Source organism: Eptatretus burgeri, chromosome 9, assembly GCF_056783735.1.
Source record: "Eptatretus burgeri isolate ZD-2024b chromosome 9, Ebu_testis_v1, whole genome shotgun sequence".
Classification (NCBI taxonomy): Eukaryota; Metazoa; Chordata; class Myxini; order Myxiniformes; family Myxinidae; genus Eptatretus; species Eptatretus burgeri.
In genome coordinates this window covers 74743863-74756290 of record NC_140969.1, presented here as the reverse complement: position 1 = coordinate 74756290, position 12428 = coordinate 74743863, and the positions used below count along the sequence as shown (strand labels likewise).

Here is a 12428-nt window from a genome sequence, read left to right as displayed (position 1 = left end):
TGATTAGTGGATGTTGAAGATCCCACGGTGTCATTTGTGAAGAGTAAGAGTTGTTATTGGCACAATTAACAAATTCTTACTGGGACTGCAGATAGAGAGTTGTCTGTTCATCTTGGAGGTTTCCTTGACACCAGGTTATGCAGCTGGGTATCTCCGAGACACCACTTGCTATGAAGCATATGCAGCAGCACCGTGGTCCCTTGAACTTGTTTGTTTGTTATACGTATCCATAAACTGCGAGAGGAGTATTTAGCCTGAATGGGATGAAGTGACATTAGTTGAAGAAATGAGCATCTTGAATCGGTATAAATCTTTAAAATCACTAGCTCTGCCCACAAAGGCATTATGTTTTCGGGTTGTATGTCTGTGCGTCCGTCCATCTGTGATAGGTTTTTGTTGCTGCGATAACTTGAGAACGGTTGAAGGAATCCAAGTTAAACTCGGTGTCAGTAAGTATAATGATTCAAAAGATGAACTGATTAGATTTTGGAGTCTCGAGGTCAAAGGTCAGAGGTCCTAGGTAAAAATTCTGTTGCCGTGCTTACTTGTGAACCATTGATTGGATTTTGACCAAACTTGATACACAGGTATCTATAATGTAAATATGAACTGATTAGATTGTGGCATCAAGAGGTCAGAGGTCATGTCAGATAAAATGTGATGCTTGAGAACAGCTGAAGGGATTTAAATCAAACTTGGTACAAGTATTATGATTATGTAATAATGTGGGCGGAGGCATATCTGTTGAAGAGTGCCGTTCTAGTTGTTGTTTTTTTTTTGAGGCTAAATGGCTTTGGTCAAATGTTGAATCTGTGTGACCTTCTTTTATTAATAACTTTATCATAAACAACTATAATCCTTTAATTCGCCCTCCCTCCAAGCCAAACATAATCAGATTGTAAATTAAACGGATGTCTTTATTCATATACAGTAACAATATAGTTATGTTTTTTTTCCAGGATTACATGCTTAACACATTCTGAATCAAATTATAACAACTGCTTTATGTGAGAGTATTTCGTTGCTCATGGTGTACATACCATGTGTTACATATCTACAGTTACCAGACAGTGGTTTCACGGGCTTCATCAAGGTGCAGATGCATCTGCAGCGACCGGTGTCTGTAGCGGGTGCTGTCGGAACGGCGGTGAGCTCTCCTTCGCTCAATGACACCGGTCAGCGAACCACGTTCTACCTCCCGCGTGGTACCGAGAAGCAGGTTCATTTGAGCAACTTGAACATGGCGGGCGAAGTCATCTCAGCATTGCTGCACAAGTTCCACGTGCTTGACAACCCGCGGAAGTTTGCCCTCTTCCAGTGTTCGGGACCTGCAAGCTGTAGTGAGTGAATTACATATTTTTCAATTGCATATGATAGTGTCGCATTCACATCTTGTGTTACTTTGCTTTGTTTGTCCTAATTACTTGTGTACTGTTCTGGTATGTCCAACCATGGTACTAGTGCAAGTGTTGCAGATGGGATAGCTGGCTTGACATCACAATGTGAGGGCTCTAGCAGTCTAGCTGACTCTCCAACAAAATGGCAGTTTGTATTTATACATGTTCAGCAGGATTGTAAAACGCATGACCAAACAGCTTGGTTGTGTGGAAGATTGTTGTTACGGTTTATAATGGAATGCAAAACGAACACTGTAATACAACTGCACAAACTGTTTGAAATGTCAAGCGTCACAACAGCTTTGGAATGTGATTAAAACAGGCTAAGGTGCTCGCTACTTGCTGGCAATAGACATTCGGTCTTTATATTTGGTGCATTACAAATGTCAGATTGAATGGTCTACTTCAAAGTTCTGTGGCAGTGCTGTACGTCTCGTCACATTAAACTATTAAAACTGAAAACCATTCACCATTACCATTATGCTACTTTTGAACGAAAGGATTCAAACTATTTTCAACCTGAAATTTGCATTCCATGCAAGGTGGCATTTTAGGGGTGTGAAGGTAAATCGAGGTGAGTGAGATTTAAAGCATTGATTAACCAACAGTATTTTTTAGCAAGAAAGTCTGTTTACTTCTGTGCATCATATCAGAAGATACGGCTCTGTAGTCCTTGTGGAAAAGCTGACCTTTGCTGTCAATGAATAAGACAATTTCCTTTATCACATGGCATCCATTTCTGTTGCAAAATTAAAGAGGAGATACTCCCTCGGTCTCCTAAAATGGAGGAGGATGGTGGATTGAACAAAACGGTTTGCTTCAATGGGTTGATCGAATGGAAAACGACTGGCACAAAATCTCGACGTCTGATGAGCATAAGGTACAGATTGTTGTGACGACATCCAATGTTATCGAAAACAAAAAAAAAGGACTGTCCTGAAGCTCACCTCGATCAGGAACTACAGTCACCCAAACCCCCCTCAGACCCTGATTTTTTTTTATTTTTTTTTAGGCCGTAAATAAACTTTGGTACATCGTAGGTGATGAAGGTTGTGGTCAAGTTTCATCAAAATCCTGTGTGGATTTTCATGGAAGAGCAAATACCTGTTTTAGTGGGTTGCCCCACCCCGTAGACCCACTTAATGAGTGCAGATTTTGATGCAGTCGATGCACTTTCGTTAGGCTTCAGATATGAAGCTTGTGCTCAACTTTCATTAAAATCATGTGTTTTGTTGAAGCGATGAGGACTGAAGTGTTTACACTTTACAGCCTCACTCACTCACTCACTCACCTACGGACACTGCTCAATCGCATAAACTCACCTGACTAAAGTCCAGGTGAGCTAATGATGCAGGGTACCCTGGCTAGTATAAATACCATGATGATGGTGACCTCCTTCCCAATACCAAGTTAAAACAGGTAACTGGTACAAAGTATTCTGTGTCAAGGTTTTGCATCTGCAAAGGTTTTTTTCTTCCATTAGGCTGAAAATAAATGTTCCAAACATCTTGGAGGAAAGTAGAAAATGCTGTCTCTTAACACCCGGCATGATTGTGCAGGAAAGGCTTTTATGTTTGCATCACAAGTCCATATGTCTTGACCATCAGACGGAGATGAAATGTTTAACACCTCAGGTTGAATCTGGCATGTGACAATAAAAGCATTATAAAGAAAATGTAAAAGGATGGAGGGATTGTATGCCAAAAAAGATATAAACAATGGAGCTTTTTGAAAAAACAAACAAACAAAAAAAAACGGCCGATTATTTTCATCTGCTCTGTCCGTCTGCAATGACATTTCCTCAAACGGTTGTGCAGAAATTCACCAAATTTGGTAGTATGATCACATAGTAAGAGGGTGCAAGAGCAGTATCATTTTTAGTTTATCTCAAATTTACGTTCCAGATAAGGTATTTTCATCACGCACGGTCTCTCCTTTTTTGACTTATCCTGCCAAACTGCTGGGCCAATCTGGCTGAAATTTGGCAGCAACACTCCTCTCCTGACTGGTAACAGGGATTACAAACCTCGTTCCGGTCTCGTGACTTTAAGTAGGTCAAAACAGCTGATATAGTAAATTCCTTCCAAAGTCTTCTTCTCCAGCCCCACCAATCAGAATGTTACCAAATTTGGGTTAAGACATTTGGAAAGGGTCGTGATGTTAAATTGTGGAGGCCATGCTGATCATGTGACCAGAAGTGTTTCAAAATCAAAAAAATACTGTATATCGATCGACTTGAACAAAGTTCAGGAGCCACTTGCCTGCATTGGCTCCACGTTGTTCTGCGGTGCATCAGGCGGCCATAGATGGATTGCTGAAAATGTGCAATTTTATTTTACACCACGTTTCCCCTTTTTTGTGTGTCGTTCTTTCATTATACGAGCCTTCACTTTGGCATAGATTAAAAGATGTAAAAACCTGGAAGAGCGCTCGGTAGAGCGCATACCTCCGCCCCGTAATGCCTGATCCACGAGAACATATCTGGCCCAATACATTTTTGAGATATCATGCTATATATTGTTTTTGAGTGCTATCTCTCAATGGTGAAGAATCACTTTCAAAATTCTAGTCGCCTGATCCGGATTCGGATCTTCACCAAAATTGAATCGATTCGTCATGGTCACACACCCAACCTGTCCACCAAGTTTCATCAGAATCCGTCCACAACCTTGAGATATTGTGCTATATATTGGTTTAGCCCGATCTCTCAATGGTGAAGAATCACTTTGAAAATTCCAGTAGTCAGATCCGGATCTTCACCAAACTCTAATCAGGTCGTCCTCACCACACACCGAACCTGTTCACAAAATTTAATCTGGATCCGTCCACAATGTTTTGAGATATCTTGTACACAAACACACAGACAGACAGAAAGGGGTGAAAACATAACCTCCTTCACCTTCGGTGGCAGAGGTAAGGCCAAAAAAAAAAAAATGTTGCATTGGCGTAACGGGTCACTGAAAAATAGGGTAGGTCGGTCGGGATCTTTTTTATTTTTTTTTTTCTCTAATCCCTCCCAAAATCTCCCCCGGCTCGAGTACCACCCTTTTTGTCGGCGGGTTCTGTCCGAAACACTTCCGGGTTTTTGCGATCGCGATCGCAATCAACAAGATACTTGAAAACGATAGCAAAACAACAAAAATGGCAATAAAATAGGGTCGGCAAAATTTTTCGATAGCAAAAAAACAAAAAAAAAACGTAGGGTCGGCGGAATTTTTAGGATCGGGCGGGTTACGCCAATGCAACTTTTTTTTTTTTTTTGGCCTAATTAGATGCTTCATTTTTAAAAGTTTATTCAACCATTTTGTTGGACTGCTTGATATGCTACTTGGTACGCGCTCTAAAAGCTTTGATGGTTCTTCAAGTCACCGGAAGTCGGAAGGCATTATAAATTACATGATTACAATGAGTAAAAAATGTGTCAGTTCTAAAGTAATGAATCGCCACATCATGGCAGGATAGCCAAGAGGTACGCATGCTTGCTCTAAGATGTCTTGCCTGGGTTTGAACCTGGATCCAGCTATAAACTCTCATCCCGGTGTTTCACAGGTAGGGTGATTCATCAAAGTGTGTGTCGTCTCTCGGATGGACGTTAAACTGGGCGTCACATCTGCTGGAATCCCCAGCTTCTCTCCCCTCTCCCTCGTTCGACCCCTCCCCTCTCCTTGGCCCTGCTAATCCACCCCTCCCCCTGTGTTAAGGACAGACAGTTTAGGTTTTTTTTTAATTTAAAACTGCTCCCCATAGGGTAGCATGTACGAATTGGATTCAGAGCTGACCGGAGAGGAGCAAAGGTTGCTGCACATGTGAGCTTGCAGGCAGGCCTTTGTCAGGTAAATAGCGTTGGTTTTAAATGCTTCTGCCCGGTTTTATATATGTTGCTGGTTTGGGCATGATTTGTTGCCCTTCCATTCCCTTCCTCTCCTGCTACCTCCCCTCACGCTTATTCCCCTCCCCCCCATGAACATCTCCCGGTGGTCTCTGAGTGCTGTATTAATGTGCTGTTTTAACCTGCCCCATTTCGTTCAATCCTGCACTACCCCCACCCCCTTCTCCACAAGTCTCACTGCCAAACGCAGGTCAAGAACCCCGCTCATTATGCTTACCTCCTCTGAAACACCCTTCCCCCCCCATTCCTCTCCCCCATGATCCTTGCTACACTCCCCCTCCTCCTGGAGCGTATAGCAACGTTTGAGGCGTTGCTCTCCCTACCCCTCCCCTTTGCTCTTACCCCCTTCCTCCTCCCTCCTAGCTCCCCCGCTCCCCCACCCCTCCTCACTCCTCGCTCCCCCACCCCTCCTCACTCCTCGCTCCCCCACCCCTCCTCACTCCTCGCTCCCCCACCCCTCCTCACTCCTCGCTCCCCCACCCCTCCTCACTCCTCGCTCCCCCACCCCTCCTCACTCCTCGCTCCCCCACCCCTCCTCACTCCTCGCTCCCCCACCCCTCCTCCTTCCCCCACCCTCCCTTTTTCTCGGGACAATCTGGAATGTTTGATTCTGATCACTGGGCAGTGTGCTGAGTACCATCACGGAGGAAAGTGATGTGCATCCTGGGAGTTGGAGTGAAGTCATTAATGATGGCAGACATGAGAGCTGGAATGTAAGACTAGTTATTGGATGTTTAGTCACAAGGGCAGTGCAAAGCATAAGTTTGAAGTGATGGGTAATTTTATATCATAATCTTGAAAAGGTGAAATGAAAGATTCAGCATTGTGAAAAAGCCTAGATTCACACCGCAGATGAATTGAATGAGAGGTTGAAGCAACTTTCAAAAGCTGAGCACTTTGGTAGATGAAGGCCTGACAATGGAACACTTTGGGTAGATGAGGGCCTGACAAGGAAGATGAGGCCTGACAAAGTAAATGAGGGCCTTATAGAATGGTGAGATCTGAGTGGAAAAGCAGTTTACGTGAGGTATCAAGGGAAAAGGTTGAGAGGCATCCAAAGCACATCTTTCATCAAATTTGTAAATGAGACCAGCTTTATGATGGTGAACTTGAAAAATGTAAAGTCTTTGGATGCCAGCACAAGGGTTTAATATGGGCAGCATCGAGGTAAGATACGCCATAAAGAAGACTCACCAAAAGTCTGCTCCAAGTCGTATTAGAGTGCAAAATATGACATTTCTTCATAACTGCAAAAACTATGGAAGCTCGTCTCAGATATTTTGAGCGAGACCTCTGCCGGATTGTTGGTTTGAGGCGGACGGTAACTTCATCCCAAAGGAAGTAAACATAAATCAAATTGGTCATTTTAGATCGTCAACTATGCTTGATGTGGATGATATTACCTTTGCAATGATTGAAAGTCCAACAAATTTCTAAATGGGTAATCAAAATTATTGACACAGAAAGCAGGAATTGCTGTATTTTCATTTTGTGTCGAAGATGCCAGGTGTTGGCTTAATGGCTCTTGGCTCTGAAGAGCTTGGACAGATATAAACATTGGTGTCTTTGTCATTGCAAGCAACGTGGGTTGGAAATTCTACTCGAAGCAGGAGGTTTGAGAGATTCTTGAAGAAGCAAATAACAGACAAATTTGTGCAGTTACCGTCGTCTTTTGTTACCGAGGTTTTTGTAACCTCTTGATTGGTGACGTCACTGAACAGAGTAAATACTATTGATAGGTTGAGAAGATGGCTGCATGTCTCCCTCACTTGTCATAGAAGGCACACTCTCCTGTTGAGGGTATCATCAGAGGAATACAAGGTTGCTAAGGTAAAGCCTTGTTGCAGAATACTTGTGAGTGAGGCGAATTGCAGGTAGGAGTTGATAAGCAATGGAATTCTCTGCAAGCAGTTACTGAGGCAAAAGATAAATTGAGATACAAGGAAGCTCTGAAGGATTGTGGGGTGGGGTGGGGTGGGGGACGGCAGGGGGTTGGCTACAAAACAAACCAAGGTTCTGGTTTCGCTGCAAGAGCAATGGAAAGGCATTTGATCAAGGAAGACGTGAGAATGAGAAGATAACTCTTCTTTGGGGAGCATTGGTATTCTGGGATCATATTGTTGGCAGAATATCTTGCATTGCAATGTGCAAAGATTAAGACATTTAAAAAATAAAAACCACCTTTTAGGGGAGCCGGGGAGAGGGGATTGGGCAGTGCTCAAGTAGAGTACAGACGAGTGTCTTGTAAAGATCAACTGATGACGTTCCTAATGGAAAGTAAAACAAAGAGGTGATTGTTCATATGGGCGTGTTTCTCGTATACCGGCCATGCACGAGTCGTGTGACACTTGAGTGATATGGCTCGATGTTCAAATGCAAAAACTAAGCTTGATTTATTGGTTCACGAAAAAATAAGTGACCACTATATTCGTTATTGTTGTGTGTCTGTCTGTCTGTCTCTGTCTGTCTGTCTGTCTGTCTGTCTGTGTCTGTCTGTGTCTGTCCCGAGCATAGCTCTGTGGGTTTTGATCCGATCCTGATAAAATTTTGGTGGGATGTTTATATCATGATCTAGTTGTGTGTTCCTGAGAAGGGGCATGGTGCCCCCATTATGGGCGGAGCCACGCCCAAAAAACATGTGTTTTTAGGGGGTAGCCCATTTCAATTTGCATCTTCTCCTGGGGGGTTTGTCGAATCTGACAGGGGTTTCGGTATTTGCTTAGCCCCACAGAACTCGATTTTTCATTTTCGTGTCAAGGTCACAAGGTCACGAAGTTAGAAAATTTCGAATTTTGACATAAAAATCATACGACCGCCCAAACTTTGAGAGCTGGGATGACAATATTTTTATGCATAATCTTGAGGCCATTCCCCACCTAAAGTCTTGAAACAATTTTGCTCTATCTCGAACACCTTGCCCATGGCGCCTCCTTCAAGTTTGTTTTTACGCTGATTTCAACAAAGTATGGATAATACGAGGAGTGCGAAATGCCATATAGCCTATATGACGTTATATTGTTCCTGGAATGTTCCAGAGGAAGCTTTGCACCAAAGGTCATAATCCTTGACCTTTGACCTTTAAAGTTCACAAAGGTCAAATTTTCAAAGTTGTGGGAATCGAACCAGGTTTTTGACCTTCTTCGACGAACTAACTCCAATAAGCTATACCACGTATCCTGTTTCCTTATTTAATGTCCACAACATTGTTTTGTGACCTTTAAAGGTTATGCAAAGATCAAATTTTTAAAGTTGTTGAACGAAACCGGGTTTTGGACATTTTGCAGCTAATAACCTGTCACTCGTACCACATCATATTGATCATTTTTATAACTTGGTCAAACATTATCACATTGTCTCATCCTTGACTTCTGAAACGATCTACATCGTCGAATAGCGCTCGTGAACCATCGTCGTCTTCAGACCTGTCATATTTATTTTGTTTTTTGAAGACCAACTGTGTGCTGCCACGAGCATACAATCGATGTGGAAACGATCCTGGCTTCTTGAGCAGAAACGTGCTGCACACATTGAGCAATATACAGTGGGGAACCTATGAACAAAAAGGTTTAACACTTCTTCATTGCCATCTTACCATGTGCAGAAAGCGATTGATTGGGTAGACCGAAATAAACGGGTAACTTGAAGTGTAGCGTTTGTTGGTGCCACCCAGGACAATTGCAAGACACTGAAGGTGAGGTATGGGGCAGTTGAGGCTTTTGATCACCAATCTGACTATATTCAGGCAGAGTCAACCCCACCTCGTATTAATTCAACAGCCGAGCAGGATTAAACTTGGGATCCTAGGATCCCAAGCTCACCGCCTGAACCATTAAGCCAACACCTGGCATCTAAAGCCACAACTCACCAGTTTTCAAGTATTATTCATAACACAAGTTCATGAATCATTTGTCCTGTGGTGATTTGTGTTGTGGGATGGCGTGCACCGACTGGAAACATGTTGTCGGTGTGCGCCATCCTGAATGCCGTGTAAAATGTGGCATAGAACAAAAAATAAATCTAAAAAACTGGAAGGAGCAATCGAAGATTGCAGATCCTTGCCAGGACTTTTGTGTGCTTTGTGTTGGTGTTTTAGGTTGAATTTGATAGGAAAACGAGACTTGCTAACGAGTGACCTGCTTAATATTGCTGGAAATGCCAAGACTGAAAACATGATACTTGTATGTACATGTCTTTGACGTTTGCTTGTGACGCTTCCCTTTGCACGTGTTGTAGTGACGAAACGCAAGCTCGAAGATGAGGAGAACCCCCTGCACCTGCGCCTGCTGGCTGGGCCTGACATGACTGCAACTCGCTTTGTGCTGCAAGAAAATGAAACTGGGGAAGTAATTGTAAGTGCGAGGGTTGTTGTGTGTTTGTATTCTGGGGTTGAGGGGGGAGGGGGGTTGTAAAAACTGGATATATAGCATAATCGCCTCTCAGCTATGAGGCTTAATTCGATGTGGGAATTGTGCAGGTGAGATGCTCATTGATGTGGTGATGGTGGTGATGACAAAATGTCTTCTTCTTCTTCTTGTCTTTCCAGTGGGATGCTTTCACAATCCCCGAGCTGCATAACTTTCTGCTTATTTTGGAGCGAGAAGAGAAGACGTATGTTCAGAAAGTGCAAGAGAAGTATTCATCTTTTCAGGAGAAGCTACAAGAGGCCCTTGCCACACGCAAACCTGGCTGATGGTAGACGTTGTGTTGGTAATACCAGCAGTAGTTGCGGTGCAAGCAATCAAATTTCAAGATTCCATATTAGTTTTTTTCTTTTTTTTTTGAAGTTGAGACGTTTTGGATGGGAGCGTCATTGAAAATGACTTTACATGGAATCAAAGCACTTGACTTTGCCCATGAAATCCGAACCAGCAGGTTGAGTGGTGTGAAAGTGTTCTCACAGGCCAATAATGAGGCCGAAGATTTGTTTTTATGACTTTTTCTTTTTCTTTTCTACCTGTGCTGTGCATTCTGGTATACGTGGTTGTGGGAGTGGTATGGTATGTGTTGATGGGATTACAGAATGTGACTGACGAAGACTGTTTGTGGATATGGAAATAGAGTGAATGATATGATTATATTTTTGATTCAAAACTTGATTGAAGTACTGCAAAGAGCTGCGATTGAAGAGATTTGCTTCTGGAGTAAGTTAATAACACGGTGATTTGGAATTAAATCTTGTATGGTCCACACCTTTTATAATGCCAAAGTGAAATGTCGATTTGATGCACAGAAAGTAACTATGATAAGACTGTTGCAACTTGGTGCCTTGGCTGATGTGCCGATGGAAGGAACACGAGTGTGTAAAATGTTTTCCAGCAAGAGCACTTGTGATGGCACCTGAGCACTCAAAGGTGTAGCATAACCTTTGGTACCATCTACATGTTTGGCTGTATGATGTGGCAGTGTTTTTGGCTTGGTATTCACCCATGTTCTCACTTAACTTTTCCGGTGACATGGATGGGCATGGGGTGTGCTTTGATTTGGTTACCTTTGAAGCTCTAAACTCGGGAAATGCGATTACTGATTACGACGAGGGGGACTACAAACACTGGATGTAAACCTGGTCGACTTGCTCTGTATTCTGACGCAATACCAAGGCCAGAATGTTCAGTTCAAAACTGTCGTAACTATATTCGCCAACCATACAGTTGGCACCTTTTCAGGCTGTTAACGAAGTGGTCCCTTTTTATCAGGTGCACATTCAACTTGTTCTTTGTGCTTTCAATTTTAAATAATTTATGACATACACTATATTGATGAATATTAAAAAATTTCTACTGTCCACCACTATGTCAGAGTACCATGAGATATACAAAGCTGTGACATTTAAGTTTTAAGTTTATTTAAAGTTCTCAGCGTTATTGTTGTTTTTTTATTTTTGTTTTTGTTTTTTAATGGAAACCTCAATTTCAAATGTGGTGGTTATGGTCGAATTTTGTAACGGGGCCAAGTACGCCGCTGTTGTATAGCAGACCAAAGACATGACGTGTGGTTGTGTGTGCGTGTGCGTGCAATATGGGTCTGCTGCAATGAATGTACGTGATGTTAACTTTCTTTATTTTTTGTGAGAAAATGTATTGTCCGTATATTGTTGTTTTGTGATTGGAGCAACTGAACTTGGTTGTTTCCCGTTCTTGAAGCTCCTCAGCTCAAATTGGCTCCATCGGTGCGTTCCTTATTCTGACGATGTTTTAAAGTTGATTTGCTTTGTGATGCTGACTTTTTATTTTTATTTTTAAAAATACTTTTAAGCACAGCAAATAAGCATGGAAGTACACTGATTGACTTAAATTTGGCTGTTTATTTCATTGTTTTTTTGGGGAGGGAGGAGGGGGACATGCACTGTTTTAGAAAATGGTTATAAAACTGTTTTTAAATCTACACCTTGATGCAGAGTTTCCAATAAAATATTTTGATATAACTAAGCTTGTCTGCTTTCGTTGACCAACATTGCATTTTGGAGGTCTGAGGCCTGAAGGAGGTCAAAATGAAAATTATCTCCAATGCTCTTGCGTGTCGTGAAGAATCTCGAGGCACAGCCGTGGCCGAGGCAAGTGTTGCTTAACTGAGTGTAAAGGCTGTACTTGTCATGCTAAAGGAATCCACATGGCAGGGTAGTCAGCTGCAAGCATTTGCCAAATATGGCGCTTCTTTCGGCTTGTGCTCCACGATGGAATGCAAGCCAAGAAAGCCATTCTTCTGGCCAGTTGCCTCATGTAATGGTTGATAATTATGGATGCTGTTTCCTTTCCTTTATCCAAGATTGTGGAAGCTTGTTTTAAAATGACTTGTTTTTGTTTGCTACTAATAGACTTCTGAATGAAATGTTTTCCAAACTTTAATCAATTTGACAAGACAGTTTAGTTACCTCTGCCACTGAAGGTGGACGAAGCTTACCTGTCTCACCAAAATGCTTACCTACGAGACCTGTTTGTTACTTACGAAATCTTTAGATTTCGTAAGTATATTGATGACTTCTGTCATCTGTTTGTTTGTTTGTGTGTGTGTGTGTGTGTGTGTGTGTGTGTGTGTGTGTGTGTGTGTGTGTGTGTGTGTGTGTGTGTGTGTGTGTGTGTGTGTGTGTGTGTGTGTGTGTGTGTGTGTGTAGGCACGATAACTCGAACGGAAGAAGCTACCAATGT

At 42.4% G+C, this 12428-nt stretch overlaps 1 protein-coding gene across 1 annotated transcript in view; it reads left to right on the top strand.

Moving 5' to 3' along the window:
• Nucleotides 1-11711, top strand: part of LOC147020372 (ras association domain-containing protein 5-like) — a 139190-nt gene extending 127479 nt beyond the window's left edge. Inside the window, exons 4-6 of the mRNA XM_085895681.1 lie at nucleotides 1061-1340; nucleotides 9520-9635; nucleotides 9830-11711. Of these exons, the coding sequence (XP_085751807.1) occupies nucleotides 1061-1340; nucleotides 9520-9635; nucleotides 9830-9976 (543 nt within the window). The 3' untranslated portion in view covers nucleotides 9977-11711. The remainder of the gene's footprint in view (nucleotides 1-1060; nucleotides 1341-9519; nucleotides 9636-9829) is intronic.
• The last annotated feature ends 717 nt before the right edge of the window (nucleotides 11712-12428 follow it).